This window comes from Lissotriton vulgaris, chromosome 3_2 (assembly GCF_964263255.1).
Source record: "Lissotriton vulgaris chromosome 3_2, aLisVul1.2, whole genome shotgun sequence".
Taxonomy (NCBI): domain Eukaryota; kingdom Metazoa; phylum Chordata; class Amphibia; order Caudata; family Salamandridae; genus Lissotriton; species Lissotriton vulgaris.
Window position 1 is genome coordinate 12,023,676 of NC_141690.1, and position 13,152 is coordinate 12,036,827.

General features: G+C 49.1%; 1 protein-coding gene across 1 annotated transcript in view; it reads left to right on the forward strand.

The window, feature by feature from the left end:
- Nucleotides 1–1,424, forward strand: part of RFC1 (replication factor C subunit 1) — a 742,181-nt gene extending 740,757 nt beyond the window's left edge. The window contains exon 25 of the mRNA XM_086963975.1: nt 799–1,424. Within this exon, the coding sequence (XP_086820101.1) occupies nt 799–903 (105 nt within the window). The 3' untranslated portion in view covers nt 904–1,424. The remainder of the gene's footprint in view (nt 1–798) is intronic.
- Nucleotides 1,425–13,152: the final 11,728 nt, after the last annotated feature.

The window sequence follows — 13,152 nt, forward strand, 5'->3', positions numbered from 1 at the left end:
TATAGTATAAATCACCACATGAATGGCATTACACACGAGCCAGACTGAAGGTATTTATCCAAGTAAGTCTGGCAGCTGCTGGAGAGTGTCTGATGAAGGTGGGCACCATTCATACACGGTGAAGTTTATTTTATGGACAGTGACAAGGGGAACTATAACCAAAACAGCAGAATAAAAAAAATCCCTGAAGGCCACTTCATCTGACTTTTGAAGATTCAGACTGCCCCCCACTTCAGCAAAGGGAGGCTCTGATCCATATGGGAGCCACCGATTGCTTCCTGTAAGAAGCAGACCCACAATCACAGTGCATTCACTGGCTCCTGTGACAAGATCCTGTATGCTGTGAATACGACTTAAAGTAGTTTGCAGATTTCTCTTTCATTTTAGACTGTTTTAAAGATAATCCATCCATTACGTGTCCCATGTGGCTAGACTGCATGAAGGTTTCAGCAGTCTATAATTGCACCCGAAACAAGTGTCTGCTATGTTGATAAAGCATAGTAAGTATGTATGAAAGTGGGCATGGGCCGGCGAGTGTCAACAAACAGTCGTTAAGGTTTTTTTAGTGCATTGGAAGCGACTCTGTGACATTATTATAATATATGTTTCTGTTGTATTAGTAATTCTTGAATTCGCTAGGATCCCTTAATGTGCTAGGACCGTCAAGTGCCTCTTTTCACCATTTAAAAATGTAATGTTTGTAATTCGTTGTAATATCTATTAAAGTACTGTATTTAACAATAATTAAAATGAACATTATTTCTAGTTTCGTTTAATATGCAATATTGCTCTTTGCAGGCCAAGAAAATGAAAGCTTCCAAGACTGCTTCAAAGGCTGCCTCAAAGACAGAAAAAAGTGGAGAAGTTAAAAAAGGCAGGGGTAAAGGAAAGAAGACGAAGTGATATGTTATTCCGTAAAAACAGAACTGTACGATCCTCTTGAGTACTCTCGATGCACAGGAGGACAGTCGTGTGTATCTTGCAATTCCTTTGTGAAGTGACAGGATGACAATTCGATCTTGGATGTGTAATGCTCTGCTTTAAGGCTGCGATTTGATTACCTTCTCACTGCTCTGTAATTTTTGTGCAGAAGGCGATTTGACTCCACTGCAACTTCAAGACGCATCAATTTCTTTCCTAAGAATTGCAAATTAAACAGTTTTTGTGTTTCCAGTCTCTCTGCAAAATGTGCACCTTTGGAAAAAAGGTTATGTACACGCGCCCCCCCAGCATCCATGTAAAGTGCTTCCGTCTCAGTCTAAGTCTTCACAGGACCTGCACTTATTTTAACATCTCTCTGTTACAACGTAACATATTTGTAAATAGTATATAGAGTAATGCTCAAACTGAAATTGGGCATTTCTTTTGTACATTACCTAAAAAGTATCTATATTAAAACTACAATAAAATTAGTTTCACAGAAACTTAGTTTGATTTAAAAGTATTCATTTGTTTGTCGATCTGTGCCACTCTCGTTGGATCTTGCTTCCAATGGTAGTTACTGTAAGACTTTACTAATCTTTGTGGAGTCTCCAGATGTATGCGTGCTTCCTCTCCGTCAGCATGGCTGCAGGACTTATGCCAGGCTGACAAATGCGCTTGAGTCATGGGTCCTGGCACGTCCACAAATTATCCTGCAGCCCCTCGAAGGCGCATTAATGTCGCTGACCGAGCCCTGGCGTCACAATGCTGCTCTTGCTTCATGGATGCCTCTGGGTTCCGACCACATGGACCATCTGCCTACGTCATGAGCAGAGTTGGAGATGCGTCGACTTTCAGCGTTATGCATCTGCACCAGTAGGGCATTGTGAGTGCCACCGGTTTGCCCACGTGGATGCTAGCAGTAATGGGTATATTCTTATCTGCAGTCCCGTGCTCTGTGTGTGCGCGCGCACTGCCCCGCGCAGCAGGGGTGCGTGGCAGACTAGACTGTGGGGTGAGATTTTACCCCAGTGGATGCTAGCATTAATAGGTATATTTTGATCTGCACTCAAGTGCTCGGTGTGTTTGTGTGTGCATATGTGTGTATGCGCATACGCGCAGCAGGGGTGCATAGCAGACTAGACTGATGGGTGAGTTTACCCCAATGGATGCTAGCAGTAACTGGTAGATTCTGATCTGCACTCATCAGCTGTGTGTGTTTGTGTGTGGATGTGTGTATGCACATGCGCGCAGCTGGGGTGCACAGCAGACTAGACTGTTGGTTGAGAGTTTACCACAGTGGATGCTAGCAGTAACTGGTAGCTTCTGATCTGCAGACACCTGCTGTGTGTGTGTATGTGCATGCGCGCAGCTGGGGTGCGCAGCAGACTAGACTGTTGGATGAGAGTTTACCACAGTGGATGCTAGCAGTAACTGGTAGCTTCTGATCTGCTGTGTGTATGCTCATGCGCGCAGCTGGGGTGCGCAGCAGACTAGACTGTTTTGTGAGAGTTTACCACAGCGGATGCTAGCAGTAACTGGTAGCTTCTGATCTGCTGTGTGTATGTGTATGCTCATGCGGGCAGCTGGGGTGCGCAGCAGACTAGACTGTTGGATGAGAGTTTACCACAGTGGATGCTAGCAGTAACTGGTAGCTTCTGATCTGCAGACACCTGCTGTGTGTATGTGTATGTGCATGCGCGCAGCTGGGGTGCGCAGCAGACTAGACTGTTGGATGAGAGTTTACCACAGTGGATGCTAGCAGTAACTGGTAGCTTCTGATCTGCTGTGTGTATGTGTATGCATGCAGCTGGGGTGCGCAGCAGACTAGACTGTTGGATGAGAGTTTACCACAGTGGATGCTAGCAGTAACTGGTAGCTTCTGATCTGCTGTGTGTATGTGTATGCATGCAGCTGGGGTGCGCATCAGACTAGACTGTTTTGTGAGAGTTTACCACAGCGGATGCTAGCAGTAACTGATAGCTTCTGATCTGCTGTGTGTATGTGTATGCTCATGCGCGCAGCTGGGGTGCGCAGCAGACTAGACTGTTTTGTGAGAGTTTACCACAGCGGATGCTAGCAGTAACTGGTAGCTTCTGATCTGCTGTGTGTATGTGTATGCTCATGCGCGCAGCTGGGGTGCGCAGCAGACTAGACTGTTGGGTGAGCGTTTACCACAGTGAATGCTAGCAGTAACTGGTAGATTCTGATCTGCAGTCATCTGCTGTGTGTGTTTGCAGCAGGGGTGCATGACAAACTAGACTGTTGGGTGGGAGAAATTGATATTTGCTTTGTAAATTAGTGATCGGTTTTGTTTTATTATTTTGAATGTTGAATAATAGTCTGTTTGTTGAGCACTACGTTTATAAATTGGAGGTAAAAGTAGATGCTTTTGAACTATTGTACCTTTGATTTGTTATTGCTGGCCCAGCAGAAATACAGAGAATTACCTACACATTGGTCTCCAGGCCTCATGCTGTACTTTTTATTTCATAAACTACTCCATAGTCAGTGAAACACTAGACCAGTGAAACATATTGCATTTATAGATGCATTTAATGTACAGACCCGAAACACTATGACAACCAGGATTGACTAAGTCAGTAGGTCTGGCTTTAATGTGCTAATGTGTCCCATAATGCTCACAAAGGTTTTGTGCTGTGTCTGTCTACAGCCTCTCTCTTTCTGTACCTCCTATAGCTGTATCATTTTATTTCCTAAACTGACGGTGCTCACTTGTTTTTATTAGCTCCATGTGCTTATTTTATTGCTGGCTTTGTAGTGTTTTTTGGAACGCAATATTTGGTTGTGTAGTATTTTCTAAATGTTTTTTCTGGTGCTGATGAAAAAGTGACTTAACCTCAGTTACTTTCTTTATGGTAGATACTCGATCTAACCGCAAATTCCTCACCTGGTGAATCTCCAGCTGCTTAATAGATCCGGAAACTTTGTAATGGTTCCTACACACCAGCAGGTAGCGTCATCTGCTCTTCCATTCTATTTCTGGCCCAGTATAATGATATGGCACTCGATATGCAAATCTACACGTTATCTACATGATCACATGTCCCTGCCACTTAAGGTACATCAGCATAACTTGTAGGAAGCAAAAAATTCGTATTGAGGAACATAGAAGTAATTTGAAGTGTAGAAAAAGTACAACAAAAACTCTGTCACGATTTAACAATGGGCCAGATAGTGGCCGATTTGAAATGGGTGGTGTTAGAAGAACAGGAGGGGGACACCAGGAACTTAAAGGGCTCTTTCTGAGAAAGAACAATGCTGGGTGTTCCTACTCCGTATCTTCAGCTGCCAGACTGGATATGCCAGACATTCCGAACTACAATGACATTCCATACGGGGCTGTGTTATAGTGAATCCCCTTGAAGTACCACTTAAGCAGGAGCCTCCTAGGATGTTCCTCTGCACCAGATTGACAGCGAGTCACGTGGGTGGAATGCACTTGCATATAGGATTGTAGTGGAAGTAAATATAGTTGCTACAAATAATTGGGACTGACAAAGATATGTTTGTCTTTTTCTTACCCACAAGAACAAACCTGCGGAATTACCTCAGAAGGTTGCGTGTGTGGCATGAAAGGATGAGTTTGTGAATATGAATAATATGGTCATTAGATAGATTTAGCTAGGAAGAGGGATTGATATAATGGTAGTCCTGAAGAAAGCCAAAGTGACAAGTTGAGAGCACATTAAGGCTGAAACATGTAGACCAGAGTTGATGGAGAGCACTTAATGAGACTCTGGACATCCGCAAGCACCATTTTAACCTTACCCCGGGGCCTTGAGAAATAAACAAGTTAAGTAAGGCAACTTGAGACAATTTTAATAAAGTAGATACTCCTTCTTAAAAAATAGGTGTCACCATAAGAGCTTTCCTGGAGTCTCCAAGGTTGAGCCTGCCCAGATAAAGTTAGAATTTCTGTGGCAAGAATTCACTGATTAAGCATGTTGCTGTTATGAAAACACAGTGGGTGAGTCCTTAAAATAAACCAATAGGTTTATCAGGGAGAACCATTTTTGGAAGAGAATCCGCCATAGTTTGAGGACACCCCCTTGTGATTTTGAAATCGCTCATACGCACCAGGAGGTGGCGTCTTCTGCCTCCTCTGTAACACCTCCGACCAGATATGACTACATGGAGCTGCATTTAGAGCCCCCTCCTGACACAATATCCGTTTGTTTATTGGTATTATCCAAGTTAGAATCTTATTAATTCATGAAATCCACTCCACCAAACAGGGAAGTAGAGGAGGATAGACATGTTGGAACCTACAATGAATAAATCCAGCATTGGAAAATCACCAGTTTTTTGAACATCAAATCAGGAACTATTCCAATATTATTATTTTAATGTGCTCCCATCTGTTTGATGTTAGGAATCTTTGGTTGGATAGAATCTCTACAAAAGCAAAAAGTGGTAGCAGAAGTAAAACAAATTCTTCTTCTGGGTGATTAGTCTTATTGCAGAATCCTCTCCATCAAAAGAGGTGAGTCTGAGGAGGGGACTTACACCAGAAAGGCCTGTGTGACCGAACAGTCATAATCACCATTCCTCCAGACTAGAGAAAGTATGGATGGATGCCCATGTGGCTGCCTGGCAGAGGACCAGGGCTGTAGCCCAATCTATTGCCTGTTGAATTGAGCCCTTAGGAGGATCCTTCTTGGCCAAAGCATAAAACAATTTGATGCATATGATAGTCCATCATGATCTGGTCTGTTTCTGGAACGCTTTTCCTTTCTTTGCACCAGCAAGTCCAACAGAGAGCTGATAATCCACCCGGTACTCTCTAGCCCATCTATTTAGAAACGCAGAGCCAACTTATGATCAATCATTGTAACCTCAAATTCTCATTGGAGGGATATAGTAAAGAGAAGGGGGTGTGATGGGCTGCTCCAAATGTAAAGGTGACATCAGTTTTATGAGAAAGTATGCACTTGCCAAAAGGCAGCATAGGGCTGAACCTGGTCAAGGCAAACTTAGTCAGCAAGTAAAAGGAGAGGAAGCTGAGTTGTGAACAGTTAAACCATTGTGATGTAGTGTTCCTCAAAGAGGTAAACCTTTAACTCTTTCCTAAATTGGAGCTGTGTTGGGGCGTTTCTGATGGATACAGGGATGTTGTGCCAGAAGCACAAGTTACTACGTGTGTAACGATATATCTGTAAGAGACATTAGTTAGTGATAGATTCCTTACCATAGGATATCCCCAGGCGTCAGACTGGACCCAGAAAGTTTTGCTAAGCAGTACCCCTGCACGTCAGTGGGTGGCGTCCTGTGGCCTTGCTTCCTTCGCTGGTGTCGTATGCGCCGAGATGACGTCACGGAGACTACTTAGGTGCCACCCAAGGGCGCTGACGTCAGTTCTGTGAGCGACTTTCCACGCCAGGAACGCAGAGCTATGCAAGAAACTGACTACTGGTGCCATGAAACTAGGGCCCTGAAAGGGATGTCCTTAACCCTAGTAATCAGTTCGCAGAACGGGGAGGATGGGTGGGCCGGTAAGGAATCTATCACTAATGCCTCTTACAGAAATAGCGTACACAAGTAGTAACTTGTGCATCTGAAAGAGACACGTTAGTGATAGATTCCTTACCTTAGAATATACCCCAGCAATACCAACCCCGGTGGTGGGTCTGCGAACCAAAATCACACCAGAAAGTCACGGAGAACAGAACGGCCAAAGAAGCTGTCTCGCCGGACTTGACTGTCAAGGCAATAATGCCTGGTAAACGTGTGCAGCTAAGCCCATGTAGCTGCCTGACAAATGTCCTGCAAGGGAACACCGCGTCCCAAGGCAGTAGTGGCTGCCCTTGCCCTGGTGGAATGTGCACGCAGCCCCACAGGAGGCTCCTTCTTAGCCAACGAGTAACATGCCTTGATGCACAGAACGACCCTCTAAGAGATGGTCCGTTTGAGCATGCTCAACTTTTTTTGGCGCCCACATAGCCAACAAAGAGCTGGTAATCCACCCGGAACTGCTGTGTGCGTTCCAGATAAAACGAGAGCGCTCGTTTTGGGTCCAGACGGTGGAGCCTCTCCTCCTCTTTCCAAGGATTTGGAGGCGGAAAGACGGTGGGCAAAGTGATGGTCTTCCCGATGTGGTAGGGCGTGACAACCTTTGGCAAGAAGCAAGGACGGGTCCTTTGAACCACCTTGTCCGGATGAACAGAAACAAAAGGAGGTTTTGAAGAAAGGGCCTGGAGCTCGCTCACTCTTCTGGCAGAGGTGATAGCTACCGGGAAAACAGTCTTGAGAGTGAGAAGACGCAAAGGACAGTTATGAAGGGGCTCGAAGGGAGCACACATCAGATATGCTAAGACAAGGTTGAAGTCCTATTGAGGCATAATGAACGGCATGGGAGGAAACATGTGGGAAAGGGAACGGTAAGGTCCAGGAATCCCAAGACTGGATATGAATCCCAAATCCGTTTTTACTTGGAGGAAAGTTGGCTTAAGGCTCTGGACATGTGTGTAATGCCTTTTAGGAAACTGTTAACAACCGGAGACTTAAATAGAGATGGCTGATCTGGAAGCCATAGAAAGGCGGATATGGCTGAAAGATAACCTTTGATAGTGCCCAGAGCAGAGCCCTTGCTGGGCCAAAGAAAGAAGGAACAGAAGGACTTTAGGAAGGGGATCCACAGACTTAGCTGTGCAGTATGCCACAAACTTGTTCCACCTGCAGGCGTATACCGTCTTGGTGGAGGGACGCCTGGCTGCCAATATGACATCAAAGACCTCGGAGGAAGATCGAAAGCTGTGAACTGTTGCCGCTCAATCTCCACGCATGGAGGTGGAGGCTGGACAGGTTTGGGTGGAGGACCGTCCCCTGCTGCTACGACAGAAGATCCTCCCGAAGAGGCAGTCGGATCGGGGAATTGATCGCCATGCTGAGTAGCTCGGGATAGCAGAATCTTCGTGCCCAACTGGTAGCCACAAGAATGACTCGGGCCCGGTCCCGCCTGATCTTCTTCAGCTTTCTGGGCAGAAGTGGTATAGGCGAAAAAGCGTACAACAGACCGGAGCTCCACTCACGACGAAAAGCGTTGCCGAGCGAGTGCCGCCTTGGAAATTCAAAAGCGCAGAACTGATAACATTGCGTGTTCTCCTCGGTGGTGAATAGATCTAACCAAGGCTCTCCCCACTGCAGAAAGAGACCTTGCGCCACGTCCGAGTTCAGGCGCCATTCGTGATCCATCAAGCACCGGCGGCTGAGTATGTCCGCCCTGGCGTTCAGAGAACCTGTCAGGTGTTGAACCACCAAGGTAATGCCTTGATGTTCCAGTCAGGTCCAGAGGCGCAGAGCCTCCGGACATAGGGTCCACAACCCCACCCCACCCTGTTTGTCTGTGAACACCTACACTACACTTCCCCGGACAGAGGGAAGGAATACCTTCAGTGTCAGTCAGATCACCCGAAACTCCAAGAGATTGATGTGGAGCTGGGACTCCGCCGGAGACCAGAGGCCTCTGATCTCCGCCTCTCCCAAGTGGGCTCCCCATCCCAGGAGGGACGCATCCGTCATGACTGTGAGCTCCGGTTGGGGAAGGGAGAGGGATCTGCCATTGACCCAGTCGCGATTCGTGAGCCACCACTGCAAGTGTCATGCAGTGCCCTCCGAGATCTGAACCTGATCGGACAGGTTGATCTGATGCTGTGCCCACTGGAACTTCAGGTCCCACTGCAAAGCCTACATATGCCACCTGGCATGTTGCACTAGCAAGATGCAGGAGGCCATCAGGCCCAGGAGCTGGAGGGTCATCCTGACTGAAACCCGGGATAGAGGCCGAAAGATTGGAATCATAGCCTGAATATACCGCACTCAATACTCGGGAGGATCAACCAGAAACTACGTCGAATCCAGAACCCCTCCGATGAAAGTGAGCGTCTGAGAGGGGCTCAGGTGTGACTGGCACGTTGATGGAGAACACCAACAAATGCAGGAGGTCGGCCGTAGTCTGAAGGTTGTTGAAGATTGCCTGTGGCTAGCCCGCCTTCAACAACCAGTCATCGAGGTAGGGGAAGACTGACATCCCTGACCTACGCAGATAAGCTGCGACCACAGCCTTCACTTTCGTGAACACCCGAGGGGCACTGGTAAGGCCGAAGGGGAGCACGGCAAACTGAAAATGCTCCTGGCCCACCATGAACCGCAGGTAACACCGGTGGGCAGGCAGGACTGGAATGTGAAAACATGCGTCCTGCAAGTCCAAAACTATCATCCAGTATCCAGGGTCGAGAGCCATTAGAAGTAATGGGTAACCCAGTAACCCTCAGAACCTGGGTAGTTTAACTAAACAAAAACAATGGTTCTGTTGGGGATCACATTTACATTGAAAATATATACGAATCTGTAGTGGTAGGGATATACCCAGTGAGTGATATATCTAGAAACTGAATTAAAAGGAGAACAGAACAAACAACTGACCACAATTGATGTTTGTAGGCAAATCTTTTGTATTTGGCCTTTCTAGTGGTTTGATTCTCAAAGTTTTCAAAAAGCTGTCCAAGACAAACAATACATCAACAATATGTACATTTAGGAAGGTGAGTCGTGACTGGTGACTAGGTGCTCAACAGAAAATTAAACAGAACAGAATCATAAGTATACATATAAACACTATATTTCAATCATAAGTGTCCACGTTGAATTACAATAGTTTCAAACAGATATATTATTTCTTTAGTTTAGTTGAAACTCTGTGTGGACCGATACATAGACAGAACGTCAACGTTTCGACCCTTAATTGGATGCGCTGACTTGGTGCATCTAAAGACTGGTCTTCCTCAGGACTGCAAAAAGGATGGACAGCCTTGTTAAAAGTAGATATATCAACAAGGATGGCTTCCGCTGTGGGGTGGAGAATGTCAGCCGACAAACTCCAATTCCTGTGAGGCGTATTTTCCACGTTATTTGTTTGATTATTCGGTCTTCAACACCTACCACTAATTCGTATATATTTTCAATGTAAATGTGATCCCCAACAGAACCAGTGTTTTCGTCCAGGGTCGAGAGCAGCCAGGACCTGAGCCAGAGTCAGCATTTTGAATTTCTCCTTCCAGAGGAAGCGATTGACGTTCCAGAGGTCCAAGATGTGGCGCATGCCCCCCTTGTCCTTCTTGGGGACCAGAAAGTAGTGGGAATAACAACCACTCCCTACTTCCGGCCCGGGAATGCACTCGATGGCCCCCTCGGCCAAGAGGGCCGTGACTTCCAGCTGGAGAAGTACCAAGTGAGCCCCCAACATGCGGTGGCACCGAGGTGACATGGCTGGAGGAGAGGACTGAAAGGGAAGGGAGTAACCCCTGCGGATGATCTGCAACACCCACTTATCTGACGTTATAGCGCACCAGTGGGGGAGGTGGTGGCGGATCCTGCCACCCACTGGCGTGGGGTGCTCCATAAAGCTCAGATTAGGAAGGTTTGGAGGTAGAAGCAGCAGAGGTGGACTGACCCCCCACTCTGATTCCCAGACCCATCGCTGCGGTAGCAGCGGCCGCGCTGAGGCTGGTTCTGCTTAGGCTTGTTGAAGGAACGTGCCTGGGTGCCTCTGCCTTGGCCACGAAAGAATCGAAAGCCAGGAGTGGCTGGGATCTTTGCAGAAAGGCCCAAGGACTTGGTTGTGGCCCTCGAGTCCTTAAAACGCTCCAGGGCACTGTCCGCCTTGTCACCAAACAGGCGAGTGCCATCAAAGGGCATATCCATGAGCAAGCTCTGGACATCGGGTGAGAACCCATTTGAACGCAACCAGGCGTAGGGAGGCAGCGCCACAGTTGTAGAAATTACGTGCCCAACGAGTCAGTGGTGTCCAATCCACATCGAATGGTAAACTTAGCCAATCCTTACCCTCAGCAATCGCCTGGGAAAGGACAGCCTGGACCTCTTCAGGACACTGGGGCAACGGTATCCCACACCTCATGGAAATAACGGCCCAATAAGCAGGCCGTGTTCACCGACCGCAGCCCCAGGCTGGCCGAAGGGAACAACCGCTTACCGAACTGTTCCAGCTTCTTAGAGTCCTTATCCGGCGGAGCCGTGGGAAAGGCACTCTACGATGTCGAGGCCTGGATGACCAGACTCTCAGGCGTAGGATGAGTGGTCAGAAAGGCGTGATCACCATGCGCCGGGCGGTGACTCCTGGCGACCTTCTTATCCACAGGGGCCCCCGTGGACGGCCGCAACAAAGTGCCCAACAGGACTTCGGTTAGGGCGTCATTAAAGTTTCCGGCGCCGCTCCCTCAAGGCCTTCGAGGCCATGGCTTGACATTCCCGGCAGGCCCAGGAGTCGTGATCAGTCTCCAGGCAGTAGAGCCAAACATCGTGGGGTCCCCCACCGACATATTGCGACGGCAGGCCCCATAGGACTTAAATCCAGGCATTCCTAAATGCACCAGGAGAGCAAGGGGGGAGACAAAAAGTCTCAAAAGAGTAGTCAACAAGCATTTACAATGCAACGGTTTCGCCTTTGGAAAAGTTAGAGCTATTGGCATTGTAAATGACAAAATTTGTATTTATGTGTTGGTATTGAAAACATAAATAAATGGCATTGTCATTTACATTGCCATTAGCTTAATCTCTTGCAAATGTGAGACCTATTGTACCCTACAGACGAGCTCAGCAGACAGCAATTACTACCACACACACACACACCCAGAGCCCCACACACACACACACACACACACACACACACCCAGAGCCAGCTACACACACACACACACACACACACACACACACACACACACACACCCAGAGCCAGCCACACACACCCCCAGAGCCACACACACACACACACACACACACCCAGAGCCACACACACACACACCCAGAGCCACACACACACCTAGAGCCACACACACCCAGAACCACACACACACACCCAGAGCCACACACACACACCCAGAGCCACACACACACACACCCAGAGCCACACACACACACCCAGAGCCACACACACACCCAGAGCCACACACACACACCCAGAGCCACACACACACACCCAGAGCCACACACACACACACACCCCCAGAGCCACACACACACCCCCAGAGCCACACACACACACCCCCAGAGCCACACACACACACACACCCCCAGAGCCACACACACACACACACCCAGAGCCACACACACACACCCAGAGCCACACACACCCAGAGCCACACACACCCAGAGCCACACACACCCAGAGCCACACACACCCAGAGCCACACACACACAGAGCCACACACACACACCCAGAGCCACACACACGCCCAGAGCCACACACACCCCCAGAGCCACACACACCCCCAGAGCCACACACACACCCAGTGCCACACACACACACCCAGAGCCACACACACACACACCCAGAGCCACACACACACACCCAGAGCCACACACACACCCAGAGCCACACACACACACCCAGAGCCACACACACACACCCAGAGCCACACACACACCCAGAGCCACACACCCACCCAGAGCCACACACACACACCCAGAGCCACACCCACCCACCCAGAGCCACACCCACCCACCGCCACACCCACCCACCCAGAGCCACACACACACCCACCCAGAGCCACACACACACCCACCCAGAGCCACACACACCCACCCAGAGCCACACACACCCACCCAGAGCCACACACACCCACCCAGAGCGACACACACCCACCCAGAGCCACACACACCCACCCAGAGCCACACACACCCACCCAGAGCCACACACACCCACCCAGAGCCACACACACCCACCCAGAGCCACACACACCCACCCAGAGCCACACACACCCACCCAGAGCCACACACACCCACCCAGAGCCACACACACCCACCCAGAGCCACACACACACTCAGGAGAGCAAGCACAGCGAGGGGGCAGGAAAGCAAGCACAGCGAGGGGGCAGGAAAGCAAGCACAGCGAGGGGGCAGGGAAGCAAGCACAGCGAGGGGGCAGGGAAGCAAGCACAGCGAGGGGGCAGGGAAGCAAGCACAGCGAGGGGGCAGGGAAGCAAGCACAGCGAGGGCAGGGAAGCAAGCACAGCGAGGGGGAAGGGAAGCAAGCACAGCGAGGGGGCAGGGAAGCAAGCACAGCCAGGTGGCAGGAAAGCAAGCACAGCCAGGTTGCAGGGGGGCGAGCCCATCCAGGGGAAGGGGAACCAGGGGGTGGGGGAGTAAACACAGCCAGGGGGCAGGGAAGCAAGCACAGGCAGGGAAGCAAGCACA